Source organism: Patiria miniata, unplaced genomic scaffold (assembly GCF_015706575.1).
Source record: "Patiria miniata isolate m_02_andy unplaced genomic scaffold, ASM1570657v1 HiC_scaffold_29, whole genome shotgun sequence".
Classification (NCBI taxonomy): domain Eukaryota; kingdom Metazoa; phylum Echinodermata; class Asteroidea; order Valvatida; family Asterinidae; genus Patiria; species Patiria miniata.
In genome coordinates, this window is record NW_024037068.1 from 23,458,562 (window position 1) to 23,478,065 (window position 19,504).

The window sequence follows — 19,504 nt, forward strand, 5'->3', positions numbered from 1 at the left end:
AAGCGCTTGAGCCGTTGGTGTTATTTCTGTACTGCCGAAATATATTAAATATATTCTTGCAAAGTTCCGTATCTGGCCTGAAAACAAACCTTTTTTGCGGCTGACGTGCTATAGGGCGCCCCCAACGCGAGTTCATTGATATCCAGTTCCTTCCAGCCCCCAAATCACCCCGCCCCCCTCCCTTATGCTCAAAATCGCATTATTCGGATGACGGTTTATTGGTCCCTTCTGATTTGGGAGCAAGTTGTTGCGGAACCGCCATTGAATAAATAAAAATTAAAAATTAAAAAATTATAAAAAAAACCGCCATAAAAATAAAAAGTATACATAAACTGCCGTAGACCACAATGATAAATGCCCCCACTTCAGAAACTCATGAAAAATACTCACAACTCTCCAAGGTGCCCGAAACACATCAAATTAAAGCTTATTTCATCATCTTTCATTTTCTTTTCAATTTTTGGGGGGTTAACTGATGACATTTAGGAGAAATATCCATCCGAAGATGATCACCTTTTCAAATAGTCCTGAAACCCATCGCCATTTTGAAAAAAAGATGCCTGCACTCCATTGCAAATGGAACGCTTTTAGAGCCCCACTTTGATCCAAATTGCACAGAACTACAAACTCACAGTCCTGTGCACGGCTTCCATTGACTCATATTTTTTTTTACAAACCCTCAAGTTCATGGCCCTCAATACGCTCAAATACCATATATTTGAGGGCATGCAAATCGTAATTTTGCCGATTTACCGATTTACTGGCATGCAACCTGCAAGATATGCACACGATATGTTGAAATCACGTGTACACAACGTGATTCCATTGTCTGGTTTATCTTTTTAGCTCACAACTTACATTATAGCTCAGGTCGACCGCACGCGGTAAAATGTTCGCCTCGCGAGGCGAACGATATCAAACAGGAATCAGCCTCACTGCCTCGTGAGGCAGAAAACGCCCTCAAGAGGCAAACATTCACAACACGTGCGGTGAGCCACGTGTTGAGCAAACGGCCTCAATGGATGCAACCTTGCAAAAAAAAATCCCCATAGAAACTAGTGCTAAATGTGCATACTTCAAAAATTCTTTTAAAAATACTCAAAACTCTCACAGGTATTCAAGCTGCACAGACAAAATAATGATGATCAATGTGTCATCTTTCATTTTCTTTTCATTTTTTGGTGAGTTGACCATTGACTTTTCGAGATATTCTCACCCAAAGACCCCTATTTTCCCCAAAGCGGAAATTTAAAGTAGCCATCTTGAAAAACGATCCCTCCACAACATGGCAAAATAGCGCAAGTTTCGAGCCCAATCGCATCCAAAATGTTCAGAATGGGAAGCCCCAAGTCCGGGCCAGAGGTTCATTACCATATCTCTTCAATTCTGTAATTTTATGGCTCTCAAAACTCTCTAATATAGAATATTTTGAGGGTATAACTTTTATTCAGGAGCTCGGCCGACGGATTTTTGGCCTATTTACAGGCGTGCACCCAAATGACTTTTTACTCGGCACGTAGCTCCCGTGTGCGGCGGGCTTCAAGAACGGACGCAAACAGGCTTCTCTGTTATTTTCAAGGAGTTCAATTCAAAAGTAAAAAACAACTTAGGTAACAGATGCACTGAGTAAAAGCAGAAACTCCGCTTTTCGTTCATCTCTCCAAGCCTTGCAGGAGAATAAATGAAGGCTGGACAGAGTGCACGAAGCCTATGACCGACCATAAAAAAGAACTATTTATTTGCTACTGATATTTCCCATCTTCCAGTCATCAAGAGGAATTACATCAAAAACAAACGTTGCAAGACTGTATGTATCCTCGTTACAAAGACTAAACATTATTTGTAAATAATATGAAGCTTTTTTGTTGGTCCTTGGGCTGTTTCTATTTTGGAGTACGAATCCTCATTTCCCTGTTTTTGGGGTCGGATGGGTGAGGCTTTCAATAGGCGTACCGAAGAAAATGCTAACATCGGTCTTTATCATTATTATTATTTTTAAGGAGGGCGCTTTCGCACTCATGAAAACCTATAAATGCTTTGCAGAAATTAAAAGGTAAAGACGGACATATACGTAAAGAAACAAAACATGCTCTTCGAGTATATTTTGCTAGCAGCTAGCACTGAATATACTTGGAATTTTATTTTATTAATGTCACTCTTTTAATCGAACTCAAAGGTTACAATTCATCCACCACCATTAATCAAATTAAATCAATTCAACATATAAGTTGGTAAAATAAAGCCAATTGGTCATAAAAACACCTTATAATCTGCCACCGATAACCAAGGATAAAAAAAGCTATAAGTTGGTAAACACAAAACTTATTGTCACAAAGGAAAGGTAATGACGTCATTGAGAGTTTACCGCGATGCATTCTGGGAGCCAGTGACCATGTAATTTGTATCTATATTGTTTCCTTTCAATTGTGCTCTTTTATTTATCATGGTAAACTGTAAATCTCCGAGTCCTGTTATGCATGTCAATATATACTTGATACAAACCATGAATACTAATTTCTAATTCTCAAACAGTGCGACGTAAGGGTGTTCATTATTTTAGTCAGAAGCACGTTGCTGAATGCAGGGTACGTGCATAAGTTCGATAAAATCTCATCCCCAACCAAATAAAGACCCATCAGACCGACTCCTCATAGGCCCGACGCCCCATAGTTCCCACGCCCCATAGGCCTGACGCCTCATAGGTCCGACGCCTCGTAGGTCCGATAATTAAATTTACTTTCATTTCGGTCCATAAGTCCGGCGTCTCATAAGTCCAACGCCTCGTTTGTCCGACAGCCATTCTTAATACATGTAAATACAAACATCGCGTAAAATGTCAGAATGTTACCGCCACCAACTGTTACAGTTAGAGATTACACATTTGCTCATGAACCCCGGGGGGGGGGGGCACCACTGATATTAAACCCACTGAGAGCCGGGCGTGTAGTTTGGTCCATAATTGTCCGAGTCCTGGTACAATGGGTTCAAAAACCACTGGAAACTTGTTCTTGCCTTGTCGGTCAAAATGAACCTTTCTTTGTAACCGTCCATAGCTCCGACGCCTCATAAGTCCGACGCCTCGTTTGTCCGACGTCGGACTTATATGAGGCGTGGGAGCCATGAGGCCGAATACTAAAATTGTCCGAAAGTCAGATGCCTCATAAATCCGATGCTTCATAATTCCGAAATGTTGGACTTATGAGGCATCAGACTTACGGTACGGCCACAACTAAATAAACCAGAACAACCATCGACCGTTCCATCATTGTGCTCAAAATACGAGATACCGGGTGACTTTATACGTCAAGGCTATATATGACTGTATCAATTATATATCAACAGAAAAGTCCCAATGTAAACACCAAACGAGCCAATGAAACTTTTGTTACACTAAAAAGTAAACGTATCATTCGTTGAACACCCTATCAACTTGAACGCTGTGTATAGGCAAAATCATTTGCTGAGGATAAAGGGAATCATATATCAATTTAGATTGTCGTCGCAAAATCATTTCACTTGAAAATGACGATGACATGAGTTATATCGCTTGATAATTTTCCTTGGTTTTCCAAAAATACAATGCTCTTAAAAGCTCTTCGCCTTTCTTCCTCCTTTCTTCCTAATCCTCCTCCTCCTAATCATCATCATCATCCTCGTCAGATGATCCTTCGTCTTCTTCCTCTTCTTGCTCCTCCCCCTCCTCGTCATCATTCTCTTAAAAAATAACACAAACAAGAAAGAAATGATAAATTCATTGCGAATCACCAAAATCGAAAAGCTATTTCAAGTAACATCCAAAGAAAGTGACAAGGGGGTCAGGCGCGGTTCTAGAGCCAATATTTTTGGGGGGCTAGCAAGGTGGATCCGGAATTTTTTTTCTGGGAGGCGTGCTGAAATGTAGACCGGTTATTTTCTCAGGAAATTTAATAAAAATCAACATGATGACGTCATCATGACGTCACCTCAATTCTCATCTACAACACATCCCGCTATGTCTGCCTTCCAAGTTTCATTGGAATCGGGCTTGTAGTTTTCTAGATATAGGCCCTTGAAAAATGCACTTTCATAATGACGTCACATGACACGTGATGACGTCATGATGACGAAAATCTTCCAGGACCACCTGTGGGTGGTGGTTTTAGTATGTGATTAGTCTGAAAACGATCGGATTCTATACAGTGGCAAAGTGTACTGGTGGACGAAAAACGTGTACAAACCCTATGGACAAAATGTCCGAAAAATAAGGAAAAAGAAACAAAATCTCAACGAAAACAAGAGCTGTTTCGGTGTCTACCGAAGCAAAGAACAATCGAAAAGAAAATGATTAATTGAAATTATTTATGTTGCTTATCAGGTATTGCGCAATTGATTTCCCCAAATAGAAAAGCAACATTCCTGCAGCGTGAATGTTCAACTCGAAATACGAAATACTATGTCAAGATGATAAAGTTCAAAAGCTAACGACTAATTGAACTTTCCGATCAAATCGATGCGAGTAAATTCACAGAATTACCGGTTTTACAAAGAACGCCACGAAACCCAGCAGTACACGTGCAGGAGAACTCATTGACACCATCCACGCACTCGGCACCATTCAGACATGGATTGCTGCCACACTCGTTAATATCTGGAACAAAATGCATGGAAGTATTTCACTGATCTCTTGTACTTGAAATCTTCTAGGGACTATTGTGATTTATATCACCCCGACGCAAAATTCCATCTTATAATAGTTTATGCGGTACTCGCTGCTATGTACATCAGATTTGAACCAGCCAACCGATCCCGTTAGCTCGGTGGTCGAGTGGTAAGACATCTGCACTAGAAAGCAGGAGGTCGTGGGTTCGAGTCCCACCCGAGTGGTTTTTTTTTCAACTTTCACTCGGGAGGTAACACACTGAGTATACAGTGTTTAAAACGTCGGTGAAGGGTTAAACCTAATTTGACTATTGTAGAGTTGGGCACATAATGAAGGTCAATAAGAGCTATACGATAGTATCACTTACTAGTCTCGCATTGGTCACCAGCGTAGCCAAGGGAACATTGACAACTGAAACCATTCACGTCGTCAACACAAACACCTCCGTTCTGGCAAGGGTCGATTGCACAATCATCGGTATCTGTCAAAGGAACAAAAGGGAAAGAAATCATATTTACAGCTTTATTTCCAGTAATCTGACAGAATACAAAACTTAAGTTACCTACCCTGGCTAGTTTCATTTTAGCTCAGAGATTATTGCATCGCCTTTGCACGAGAATGACGTCGTATATGACAGACTGAACCCTGCAATGGCATAGCAGTTTTTGTTCAAAATAATGAAGGAGTTGTCAATTAACTTACTGGTCTCGCATAAGGTACCCTCTTATCCTGGGGAGCATTCACAACTGAAACTGTTCACTTCGTCATGGCAGACGCCATTCTGGCAAGGACTGCTCTCACATTCAAACAAAATTAAGTATCAGAGATAGAACTGCCTGTCTTTTACGAATTGACAAAAACTTACTAGTCTCGCATAAGGTACCCTCGTAGCCCGGGGAGCATTCACAGCCGAAACCGTCTACTTCGTCAAAACAGACACCATTCTGACAAGGACTGCTGCGGCATTCATCAACGTCTGCAAAGATAGAGCCAAAAAGGCAAACTGTTCTATAAAGTGATTCAACTGTTTTGAGAATGAAATATTCATATAGATGAGATTTTCGAGCAGCCTGACCCAAAAGAGAATGTTTATAATGGAGAGAATACTCATAAAAGCCTGCATTTCTACCCTACCGTGCTAATAAAGAAACTGCGACATCCTTTTTTCCTGCATTACACGAAATGTTTGCCAAATAAGACGATACCACACCTGCCATATTTGTGTTTCAGCCATGACTTTGTGTATGGTGCTCCTTTCTAGGTGGGCTTAGTGCCAGGTTCGGTCAAATTTGGTAAGTAAACAACCGAACACATAATGACTTAAAAAATTAGGGTTTTCTTTATCATGACATAATGAAGTTATTTCATAGTTAGTATACTGGTAACTATTTTTGATTATAAACCAAATTTCTTGACGATGGGACATTTCCTTATGTGTTAAAAAAATCGCTTGTTGAACTCAATTTGTACCTATAACATGTCCTTGTCCATGTACACACCAAGTTTCAAACTAATCTAACCTGTGTTTCTGTAGATATATAACTTTTTATGCGATGACGTCACTTATTAAAAACGGTACCCGTGATGATGTCATCAACACGTTATTACTTGAGACACGACTTCACTATAGGTTTGGGTTTTGTTAACATTAACCCTCCTATGCAAACATACATTATGTGCAAAGTTGTATTTTCAGTCAAAATCAATCAAGTGACTGTTTTGAACAGTGTGGAGCTCCCAGCCTATGTAAAGTAGGATTGATTGGCTGTTTTGATACAGCTACCGGTATGCTTTGACTGTGACTGTTCAGACAGCACGAGGGTTACGTTTTATGGGTGTATGAGTTTGTTTAATGTCTAAAAAATCGTCCGGAAAAAAAATACTTTACACAGTCTGTGGTATTTGGGTTAAAAACTAAAAGAAAGAATAAAAGAACACAAACCAAGGCTTTTTCGCATCTGTGCGGAAAAGACCCCAACAATCTGAAAGAAAACAATAGCTGTTTCGACTGAGTTGTCAAAACGGTTAAAATTCCAGCCCAAAAAAACCAGAATGCAAATGATTTCGTTTACTTACAGATTCTGAAGTGCATTCTAAATCCCTTTTTCTGGGAAGGGTTGGCGTAAGTAGTCTGGAAGAAGACCGACACTTTGCTGTCATTCACCACAATCGTCTCACTGGGAAGGCTTTCAAGTCTCACATACTCACTCGCAAAATCTATTGTACCACCAGGCTGGTAGCCTAGGTAATTCGCTCCGCTAAAATCAATATCTACATTTTCAAATCTGATCTCGATCCTCTCTGCACCAGGAAATCCGATGATGTAAGGACATCGTTGTTGGATTCCGTACGGTTCAGGGTACCCCGGCGACTGTATGTAACCCCCATACTGATCGTAGATGTAGCGATCGCCGTCAGAGCTTGGCTCGCAGTTTACCCCTTGATTGGTTTTACAAAAAAAATAAAAAATGAATAATCAACAAACAATGTAAACAAACGTGTAAGAGAGCGGTAGAGGGCGCTATGGCGACGCCATTTGAGGGGATTCAGACATGAATTCACACATGAGTTGCTATAAAAACATGAATGTATTTCTCAGCTTATGTCGTCTAAACAACGCCCTCATTCGCTCATAGATATGACCTCGGGGGAATTGGTTCGGGAAAAGGTATAGATGCAAGAATGTGAACCACTAAAGAAGTGTCTATAATGCAACGAGATTCAACATAACTCAAAGTATTTTGTCCGCCGAATTTTGGTAGAGACATGGTGACCGTCGCCAAGGTGTCGGAAATAGACTGATCGACACTATGTTTTGGTCCAGTATATATGGATTTGTATTGTTGTTTCGTGTGACATTTCTGATCGATATCATAGTGACCACTAACATATTTTCATCTCTCTCGAGTTAGCACTTGTTTGTCCACCAACCCCAACCATATATGCAATGGGTCACAGGTTAAAAATAAAGAATATAACAAATTGAACAGGCAACCGAATATTGTGCCTTCAATATTCTTCAGATCATCTTACTTACCGATGGACGACGCGTTACAGAATTCGCCATTTTGTCCACCAGAGCATTCACAGAATGCTTGCCCATCTGGTCCAAGTACACATTCTGCGTTTAAGCACGGGTTTGGACTACAGCCAAGACTAGCATCTGGTAGGAACACAGGGAAAATAAAGGTTTGAACATCTTTAACAACTTTGTAATCATAAAAAAAAAATTGATTGAAAAATAAGAGAGGAACTCAATCAAACCACTAATACTACCACTATAACATGTTCACGATGTGTACGATTCCCCCTGCATCCAAGGCATTAAAATCTCGGTAAACTAATTCATTAAGGAGGTCTGAATGATCCAATGGTCCCTACCCCGTCCCGAATGAAAGAGACCGAGAGAATATATCCCAATCATCCAACAAACCAGCCTGCCAGCTGGTATTGTCAGCAATTATGCCAGCCAGGCAGCCAAGCAGCTAGATTTTCAATCGACAAGCTATTTAGCAAACCCGCCTCCATTACACACAAATCAGCCAGGCAGTCACTCAGCCAGATCAACCAGTCAGCCATACAAACTGCCAAGCAAGCAAGACATTTGGGCTACCCAGCCAACCAACAAGCAAGCCAACCATCCTACCATCCTTACTGCCTACCGCCTACATACAGCCAGCGTGTCCGCCTGCCCCTAGTCGGGGTCCGCGCATATTAAGTCCGACGCCTCATAGGTCAGACGCCTTATAAGTCCGACAAAATCGCATCCCCTAACCAAATAAAGGCCCTTAAGTCCGACGCCTCATATCGTCACCGTTTTCACGAAGAGCCACATATGTCAAAAATTTCATTTTTTTTCGATTTAGATTTTTTTCATTATTTGGCATTGAAACAATGTACTTAACCATTTTGACGTGTTTCTGAAAGCAAAACATCATTAATTTCCAAGTTACATTAATGTTGCAAGGGACAAAAATCTCGATAAATGCATTTTGCGTTTTCACGAAGAGCCACATACATTTTGGCCCTTTGAACGCGTACAAAACCCATTGCACGGAATACGTAAAAGTAGAGAAAATGAGATTTGCGTTTTCACGAAGAGCTACATATCTTTGTTACATTTCAGCTGCGTGCGCGCGCTCACGCGCGCCTATGGAAATACGCATTGAACAGAAAGGGAAAATATCTCGGAAACCCGAATTTGCGTTTTCACGAAGAGCCACATATCTTTATTAATTAATTTTCACTAATTAACTGCTGTATTAAGTCTTATTACCGGGTTCATGTAAAACTTCAACTCTCGTAGAATCGTGTAATGGTTTTCTTGCTGCACAAAGTTGTTGCAAAGTGGTATTTTTTGCAGTTTAAAAATATGAGAAACTTCTTTTGCGATTATCTCGAAAACGCCTTTTCTTCTTCGTGAAAACGGTGACGATATGTCCGACGCCTCATTGCTCCGACGCCTCGTAAGTCCGACAAATTAAACGCTTCGTTTTTCCAACGTCGGACTTATGAGGCGTCGGACTTGTGAGGCGTCGGACTTATGAGGCGTTGGACCTATGAGGGTGAATAAATCAATTTTATACCTCATAAGTCCGACGCCTCCTAAGTCCGACATTTCGGACCTATGAGGCGTCGGACTTATGATACGGCCCCATCTAACCAATAGGTAGCCAGACACGTGACGGTTGTGAATACATCGTGTATAGTTGACATAGACTAAATAAATAGTCATCTGCCTCAATGATTTTTTTTTTTCAAAATTCCAACTGCATCAACACTGCACATTTGATTATATACATTTCTAAAAGGCGTGGTTTGCAGCTCGAACACAAACATTTTTGTGGGCTGACATAATGACACAAAGCGTAATCAAGTGTATCACAAGTAAACATTAATGTTTAGGAGGGCTTAATTAACGGAACCAGAATCCCCTAATCATCCTTGGCTGCATTTCTCCATGGGAAGCTCATACACTCTAACCGCACACAGCATCAAAAGGCTATCAGGGCGAGGAATGGTTATGAGAAGGGCATCAGACTTTATTGGAGGGTTGCAATCGAGGTAGACAGTGACGGCCTTGTTAGCAGGACTATATGACCGGTTAACCGCACTGGCTGTTGATAGTCAATGGTCCTGTCCGGGTCCCTGCTTTCACGACAGCACCCGGATCATGATCTTGTTAATGGCCACTTTTTCTTCAATTGCATAACACCTTAATGGGGCCAACTAGCAAGCATTGTCTTTTTTCACTAATTATTTCTTGTTCTTCTTTCTTCTTCTTTCATACCAGGCTCGTTATCGGTATAATTTCAAAACATGGCTGAAGTAAAGGCAGATATGAAGGCTTGTATAAAAAAATGTTACCTCTGGATTCAAGTTCATCCTCCGAGTTGTCTTCCTCCGAAAGTTGTTCCAATAGTTCAATGTCATGATATATCTTGCTCTAAAAAGCAAAAAACAGATATATGTTTGCACGAAAAACAGGCAATAGGCTAAAGGTTTTTTGTTTGTTTGTTTTTTAGATCATAACCCGAACAGTTAGGAGTATAATTACATAACTGCATATTCAAAGTGACTTATCACAAGGCCTTATAGTCAGGTGGCATATGGTCGGAATCGTGACCGACTGGTCCAAAGCACCAAACTTGGCAGATAGATTCTTATAGCCCTAGAGAAGATATTTAGAAGGGGTGACACCTGAAATCCTTTTGGGAAGGGTGCCTAATTTGCATAAATCATTAATCCCTGCAGCTATCAAATGGTACAATGAGCAACTGGAACGATGAAATGCCGTGTGGCTGACCCTGATCCCTCATTAATGTAATGTAATATGTGTATTACATGTAGTAATTTTTTTTATTTTTTTTTTTACCTGTAATTATTGGATTTATAAGTTTGTGGTAACTACAATGCATGTTTACATCTTTTTAATTAATGATTGTATGTTTTTTATAACCCACTCTTTGTCAAGGCCATTTTAATTTCCCTCTTGAGGGATAATAAAGTTCAATTTATCTTATCTGATCTTATCTTAATATATTTATTCCCATATTTGGGTTTATTTATTTTTATTTTTTTGAAAAGTGTATTTTGGTGATTCTACTTACATATCTTTAGTTCAATAACATTTTCTAAAGCATGTAAGTGACTGAATAATTACGAGGACATAGTAAATCACCAAAATGGCTACTATTTTACCCGAAAGTTGCGCGCATTTACCTTTTCCACAGATATCATCAACTAGTCTCGCCAAACGTGGATATTGATGAGCTTCAAATTAACAAAGTTACTTACTGGCACAGTTACCCTAACAAAAATAAGTGGAAAATCATGTGAAAATTAATAACATCTTGATGTTAAGCCCAAAAGACAAAAAAAGGGGAGAAAATGAGGTGTCCGTAAATTGGGCTTCTAGGCGAAGGGTAACGTGGGGACTTGAACAAGTTCAACGAAATCCCCCCCCCCCCCCCCAAATAAGAGATTAGTAGTGTATAGTGGGTATTTGACCCCGTTTTTATGAGGAGGATCATGATCCTCATAGAGGATCATATCGGTAAGCCCGACGAGGATGGTAAAACGGGGCGTGTCTGAGGTGAATTGACGTCATGGATCGATGGACAAATCGATCATAAGATGGGGATTATCGCTGAATGAGTATTATTGCTTGAAGATAATAGTACAACAAAAGGGGGAAAAGGCAAACGACGATGCAGACAACGCGCGTGCGTAAGTGAATAATTTTCCTTTATATTACATATATTTTTTATGTATGTTGTTTTAGTAACTTGAAGCGTCAGTATAAACAACAGAATATAGCAACCCAATTCATGGATGAAGGCGGTTACCGATTACTTTATGGGCATACTCTAGTGAATGAAACTTTTTAAAAAAATATTATTATTATTAAGCAACCGACATGTTAGCGAGATGTTGATGGGACCAAATACATAAACATATAAAATTATACCTGTATTATTTGCGAATGGGTGTTATATTAATGCATTATACAATATACAAATATAAATGTACAAGTAATAAAAGATGACTTATAACCTAGAGACACGGGACACGCAAAAAGAACACAGTATCACACTGAATTTGTATTTGCAAAGTACGTGTATTTGGTTTTATTTCAAAACACAAAATCAATAACATAACAATAAGTAGTATTACATGTTATTACATTACATTCTTTAATTTATTTACATTTTGTATTTCACTCCCCACGCTTTGACGATTTTTATCCGTAGTCGGCTATTTTCGTATAATTTATAACAGTTCATTACAATTGTTCTGTTTACCCACACCATATCCAATAGTCCAAAATAGCCTTTGTATACTCAAATGGGGTAATCCGGTGACGTCATAGTGCTGAGTCATCGAAAGATGGCAAAAAGAAGCCGGACAAGTCCGGTCTTGTCCAGTCGTCATAGGTCCGAATAGCGCTCTTTCGTTTTGGACGGTTAGTCATGACGGTTCGTCATGACAGCTCGTCATGACGGTCGTCCTGTCCAATCACAATCCTCGCTGAAACTGATTCAGCATATTTTGTGACTAAAATCAGTTGATTTTTATTTGTGAGGCAAGGTTTTTGCCAGACCCATTCCTTCTATGATAGTGGAAGGTCTTAAACATTGCCAGGACGTCATTTTTGGCGAGTCAGAACTTGAATTCCCAACTAACTTTGTGAAGGTCTACATATACATCGGTATTCTATATTACAATGTAGTTCAATTCTTGCAGGTGTAACCAGGCCTGACATCAGCTGGCAGGCATTATTAAGTTTTGTTAAATGAGGTATTGAAAAAAATCCATTGTTTACGCCTTTTTCGCATCCAAGCGTGTAGAAAAAAGGCAGAAAAACATGTTAGCCTCCATATTGCATGAGAAACGCATTACAATAGTGCTGACTCGGCATGGCTCAGCACTTTTAAAATGATGGCTCCCACGGCCGTCACGGGCCAGATCTGCGATGCTCCAATATCCACATTTGTTGATATGATATTGGTCTATCTCTGTACCAAATTTGGCACTGTTATCATAAAATGTACAATAGGTTTGCTATGCCACCCACTTTATATAGCCGTTTTGAGTGATTTAGGGGTAGGGGAAGCAAAAATGGCCATGGCCAGCCCAATTTTTAAGACAGAAAGCTTATCTACCACTTAAATTAAATTTTGTGGTCTCTGGCAGTTTTTAAATTATAAAGAAAGTGTGTCTTTGGAGTAAGTGAGATTTTCAAACTCATTTCTGTCCCCAAACAGGGCAAAGTCACTGGATTTGGGGGTGTCCGAAAAGCAATATATGCCCGGGATCACGAATATATACGGATATACTTGGGACCAACCATATTTTTTCTTGTTTACCCATCCTGACAGGATGGTAAAAAGTGCCAACAGGTCACGGCGGGACCATTTTTGAGAGAGCAGAGGCCCAAAATATGATTTTAGCCGTTTCTAAACAAAAAGCTCCCAAAATGTCAGTTTTTTTGGAGCTGGAAGGCAAAAGTACCGGCTGTGCAACTTTAGAGCATCACGTTTGGATGTCCCAAGGTACCCTACAACAGAAAATAATATTAAGATTAATCGTAAAATTTTGCGATGAAATGGCTTTGTCCCAGGGACTACTCCATGGCAAAATGTTCTAAATACGCGCGCATGTTGCTCGAAATTTCTTCAAAGTACGGCACAGCCGATGCGCGTCACGAAATTGTACTCCCAAACTGCGGATGCACATGACAACCAAAAATCAATAACATAACAATAAGTAGTATTTATACATGTATTTACATTCTTTAATTTATTTACATTTTGTATCTCACTCCCCACGCTTTGACGATTTTTATCCGTAGTCGGCTATTTTCGTATAATTTAATAACAGTTCATTACTATTGTTCCTTTACCCACACCATATCTAATAGTCCAAAATAGCCTTTGTATACTCAAATGGGGTAATCCGTTGACGTCATAGTGCTGAGTCATCGAAGGATGGCAAAAAGAAGCCGGACAAGTCCGGTCTTGTCCAGTCGTCATAGGTCCGAATAGCGTTCTTTCGTTTTGGACGGATGACGGTTCGTCATGACAGCTCGTCATGACGGTCGTCCTGTCCAATCACAATCCTCGCTGAAACGAAGGAGCGTCATCAATGGAACTTGGCCGATCAACTGGCTCCTCTGTACGGTAACCTTTGTCATTCGTAATAAAGACTTTTGATTTTTATACACCAAACACACACAGCCAGGGACTGCCATAAACACGTCGAATGCAACAACAATGGAAACTAAAAGCCCAGTTGCTCACTTTGAATGAGATTAGTGCGGGAGTTTCAAAAGACGTACGAGGCCATAGGCCCTACATTTATTTGCCACGCAATTTTTAAAATTCTCAAAGAAAAGGTGCAGGAAGAACCTTCTTTTCGTGCAGTGACTGTCTTTAGGGCACCGATGAACTCGTACAGAAATATGAGGGATTACAGGGTTTATTGCGAAAATAAATTGGCAAACTAGTCACCACTACATGTAGTTTTGAACCCAGTGCACAGGTTTATATACTATGTACATAAACTAAGTGTTTCAATTTACAGGCAACGACAGCTACAAAGAAATAAACAAAAACAATTAAAACGAAATAGCCCATAACATTCTTGATAATTGTTTTTACCAGTTAAAGTAAATCTGAGGAGACTGTGTTTCTGCAAAAACGTCTTGCATGAAAGAGGTTTCTTCCAAATTCTTTTCTTTCAGAATTCTAAACATTGCGCGGCATGTGCCTCCTGCCTCGCTTACAATTTCTACACATATCTCACACCGCGCAATATGCGCCTCGTGCCCCTTTTGAAAGAAAAAAAGGGAAAAGAGGTGTGAAGTCATATTTGCTATTAATTTAATACACATTCAACAAAATGGGCGTCTGCAGGGGTGTCAATGGGGGTGAGGTGGGCAAATGTCCCCCGCCCACCCTAAACAAAATTATCAATTGAGAATATGCTAGAGAAAGTACAAGGATTTGGGGGAACAATTTGCTTTGCCCCCCGCTAGAAAAAAATCCTGGCGACGCCCATGCATGGCCAGGGAGGAAGGGGGAGGGCGAAATAACAAGACTTATTTTAGTCCATACACTTCTCTTTTTTTGGCCATAACTGATTGCAATAGTACCTCACCAGTTTTCATACCAAAATCCTGAGGTTTCAACAGTTCGTACAATGTAGCCACGAACCATTCCTTCGTTAGCTCAGAGCAACATTTTATCATGCCCTGCAAAAACAAGCAAGCCATTAATAAAAGCATGTTTTTTTGTTTTGTTTTTTTAGATAATAAGCATATGTTACATGAACTCCAAGGACTGAGGCTCCGTCAAACTCCAAATTGAAGTCTACCGACACTGTTTCTGTTTTTGAGTAGTCAATATGTGAACCCCAAAAAAGTAGATCACGTCTCCAATATTAGGCAGCTTTTTTCTGCTTCTCGTACTTTGACTGAATGGCTGGCTTTTGTTGGAAATGAGATGGGTGAAATTATTGTCCATTTGTCTTTGATGAAAACTGGTTCTTCCTCGTTTCTACTCGTGAATATTAATTTGTGATGACAATTTTTTGTCAAAAGCCAGCCATCCAGTCAAAGTATGAGAAGCAGAAAAAAAGCTGCCTAATATTGGAGACGTACATTTTTTTTTGGTTCGCATTATGACTACTCAAAAACAGACACAGTGTCGGTAGACTTCAATTTTGAGTTTGACGGAGCCTCAGTCCTTGAGTTTATGTTCATGTAACATATGCTTATCATCTAAAAATACATGTTTTTATTATATGGCTTTCTTGTTTTTGCAGGGCATAATAAAATAGTGCTCTGAGCTAACGGAGGAATGGTTCGAGGCCACATTGTACGAACTGTTGAAACTTCTGCATTTAGGTATGAAAACTGGTGAGGTTCTATTGCAATCAGTTATGGCGAAAAAAAGAGAGTGGTGTATGGACTAAAATAAGTGTTGTTATTTCGCCCTCCCCCCCCCCCCCTCCCTGGCCATGCATGGGCGTCGCCAGGATTTTTTTTGTAGCAGGGGGCAAAGCAAATTGTTCCCCTAAAATCCTTTTACTTTCTCTAGCATATTCTCAATTAAAATTTTTGTTTAGGGTGGGTGGGGTACATTTGCCCACCACCACCATTGACACCCCTGCAGACGCCCATTTTGTTGAATGTGTATTAATGTAATAGCAAATATGACTTCACACGTTTTTTGGTTTTTTGCTTTTCCGGAAAGAATGTTATGGGTTACTTCGTTTTAATTTTTTTTTTTTTTATCTTTGTAGCTGTCGTTGCCTGTAAATTGTAAACACTTAGTTTATGTACATAGTATATAAACCTATGCACTGGGTTCAAAACTACATGTAGTGGTGACAGTTTGCCAAGTTATTCTCGCAATAAACCCTGTAATCTTTCATATTTCTGTACGAGTTCATCGGTGCCCTAAGACAGTCACTGCATGAAAGAGGGTTCTTCCTGCACCTTTTCTTTGAGAATTTCAAACATTGCGTGGCAAATAAGTGTAGGGCCTATGGCCTCGTACGTCTTTTGAAACTCCCGCACTAATCTCATTCAAAGTGAGCAACTGGGCTTTTAGTTTCCATTGTTGTTGCATTCGACGTGTTTATGGCAGTTCTCTGGCTGTGTGTGTCTGTGTGTGTGTGTAATAATCAAAAGTCTTTATTTCGAATGACAAAGGTTACCGTACAGAGGAGCCAGTTGATCGGCCAAGTTCCATTGATCACGCCCCTTCGTTTCAGCGAGAAATGTGATTGGACAGGATGACTGTCATGACGAGCTGTCATGACGAACCGTCATGAATAACCGTCCAAAACGAAAGAACGCTAATTCACGGTGCTTTTAAATAGGCTCCATGTACTGGCAATATATGTTTATTAGAGGAACGTTCGATGTGCATCGTTTCTGGGGATTAGCGGTGTCGTAGACACAAGTGTGAGCATAGTAATTTGATTGAATTTCAGGGAATCGTGACCAGGACAGGATTAGACTGGGTTTTCCAAGGTACATACCGTACTGTTTTCTTTTCTACCAAAGGCACTACAGTATACTATTATTTTAAAAATTACAATAGACTTTCTCTACTACAACTACTAGTCTTCAATTCTTGCTCGTTCCTTGCTCTTTTCTTGCTCATTTGCACTTTTCTTGCTCAATTGCTCTGTGATCAAGGAATTTCTTCGAGGATCTCGGAAAGGGTAAGAAAAGAGCAAATGAGCAAGAAACGAGCAAGATAACATGTCGCTTGCTTACTAATTATAATAATAATAACAAGTTTCATTCACTAGAGTATGCCCATAAAGTAATCGGTAACCGCCTTCATCCATGCATTGGGTTGCTATTTTCTGTTGTTTATACTGACGATTCAAGTTACTAAAACAACATACATAGACAATATATGTAATATAGAGAAAAATTATTCACTTACGCACGCGCGTTGTCTGCATCGTCGTTTGCCCTTTTCCCCCTTTTGTTGTACTATTATCTTCAAGCAAAAATACTCATTCAGCGATAATCCCCATCTTATTATCGATTTGTCTAACGATCCATGACGTCACTTCGCCTCAGACACGCCCCGTTTTATGATCCTCGTCGGGCTTACCGATATGATCCTCTATGAGTATCATGATCCTCCTCATAAAAACGGGGTCAAATACACACTATACACTACTGAGATTGTTGTTGTTTACAATAATTTTGTCTACGCCAAAACGTTTTCTCACCAATAATTTTGGGAATTTCCTTGACTTGTTTTTAGTCTCCAATGTTAGGCAATCCTTCACCTACTTGTTAGCCCAATTTACGGACACCTCGTTTTTTCCCCCGTTTTTGTTTTCTGGGCTAAATATCACAATGTTATCATTGTTTACATGATTTTGCATAAGGTTTTAATAGGGTAATTGTACCAGTAAGCAGCTTGGTGAATTTGAAGTTCATCAATGCTGATGTTTGGCAAGACTAATTGATGATATCTGGAGACAAGCTAAATGCGCGTAACTTTAGGGCATAAAAGTAGCCATTTTGGATCGTAACTATGTCCTCATAATTATTCAGTCACTTATATGCTTTGGAAAATGTTATTTAAGTAAAGATATGTAAGTAGAATCCCCAAAATACACTTTTCAGTTTTTTGTTTTTTTAAATATACCGCCATATGGAAATAAATACATTTAAAAATTATGCAAATTAGGCACCCTTCCAAAAAGAATTTCATGCGTCACCCCTTCTAAATTTCTTCTCTAGGGCTATAAGAATCTATCTGCCAAGTAAGGTGCTTTGGACCAGTCGGTCTCGATCTTGTCAAAAATTAGATCTAATCCACCTGACTATTAGTACACGGTCAGTGTTTTCTTACAAACTTGCCAGCATATTCCCACATACAATGGACGTAATCTAGAGAATAACTCTCATCAAAATATTTTGGCTGAGGCCTTTATCTTTCGGATACAGGAATTGTGTTTGGTTAACGATGCAAATAAGCAGTATTCACAGATAAGGCCGATCTAGTCTTTCTATTTTATAGCTATGGAGTACCGAAGCGTGACGTCATTTAGAACCAGAAGGTGTAGTGCAAACTTTTTTGTGAGCGTGACGTGTTCACTCCGGTATAGTCCCTGGGATAGGGCCATTTAATCACAAAATTTTATGATTAATCTTAATATTATTTTCTGTTGTAGGGTACCTTTGGACATCCGAAAATGGTGCTCTTAAGTTGCACAGCCGGTACTTTTGCCTTCCAGCTCCAGAAAACTGATATTTTGGGAGCTATTTTTTTGAGAAACGGCTAAAATCATATTTTGGGCCTCTGCTCTCTCAAAAATGGTCCCGTCATGACCTGTTTGCACTTTCTACAATCCTGATAGGATGGGTAAACAAGAAAAAATGTGGTTGGTCCCAAGTTTATCCGTTTTCGTGTTCCCAGGGCATATATTGCTTTGCGGACACCCCCCAAATCGTGTGACTTTGCCCTGTTTGGGGACAGAAATGAGTTTGAAACTCACACTTATTCCAAAGACAAAATTTAAAATTTTGCGATGAAATGGCTTTGTCCCAGGGACTACTCCATGGCAAAATGTTCTAAATACGCGCGCATGTTGCTCGAAATTTCTTCGAAGTACGGCACAGCCGATGCGCGTCACAAAAATTGTACTCCCAAACTGCGGATGCACATGACAATCTGTTGGCAGTGACGTCAGTCGAGAGATATATATAGCACTCTTTATTGCTGTAAAACTATCAATAATTATTGACTGATTGTTGGAAATCACTTACATTTCTAGATTTCGTCGAAATGACAGGCAATCAGACGGAAATGATTTCAAGGGGTGTTCAATACCAGTGCGACCTTTCATCGAAGTTCGTTTTATATAATACTTTGGTAGGCTACTTTTGGGATAAATGCAAATAAACCTATATATATGCCGTTAAACCGTACACTACGGCAAAACTCACCTCTCTCTGAGCATGATGTAGCGCCCAAATTCCGTGGCTTAACGCCATCGCCATTAGTAACAAACGGATCATCCTTTGCGCTCGTCTCAAGCATCCACTTGGGTCGACAGAGTGAGTGAATGAGTGATCCTTGCACGATGAAAGTTCGCCGGGATATGAAAGTAACTGCCTCCTGCAGGCGGTTGTAGTTGCTGGGGATGGGCATTAATCATGCGTCATACACACACTGATGTTGTCCTTCCATATTGTTATGCCTTTTATGCATTGTTTTTTTTTTTCCTATTCGAATCGAATCCATTGTGTCTAGTCAAACATAAGTACGGTGGCCCACAACTGTCACGGGCAGAACAAATTGGCCACGGCAAGAGCAAATT

The 19,504-nt window shown here is 39.9% G+C and overlaps 1 protein-coding gene across 1 annotated transcript; it reads right to left on the bottom strand.

Moving 5' to 3' along the window:
• Window positions 1-1,761: 1,761 nt before the first annotated feature.
• Window positions 1,762-19,335, bottom strand: LOC119735279 (fibropellin-3-like). Its single transcript, XM_038208978.1, has 7 exons — window positions 19,131-19,335; window positions 7,677-7,847; window positions 6,716-7,078; window positions 5,505-5,615; window positions 5,007-5,120; window positions 4,514-4,627; window positions 1,762-3,714 (listed from the first exon to the last, which is right to left on the bottom strand). Exons 1-7 carry the CDS (start codon window positions 19,333-19,335, stop codon window positions 3,635-3,637), a joined length of 1,158 nt encoding a protein of 385 aa, XP_038064906.1. The 3' UTR covers window positions 1,762-3,634.
• Window positions 19,336-19,504: the final 169 nt, after the last annotated feature.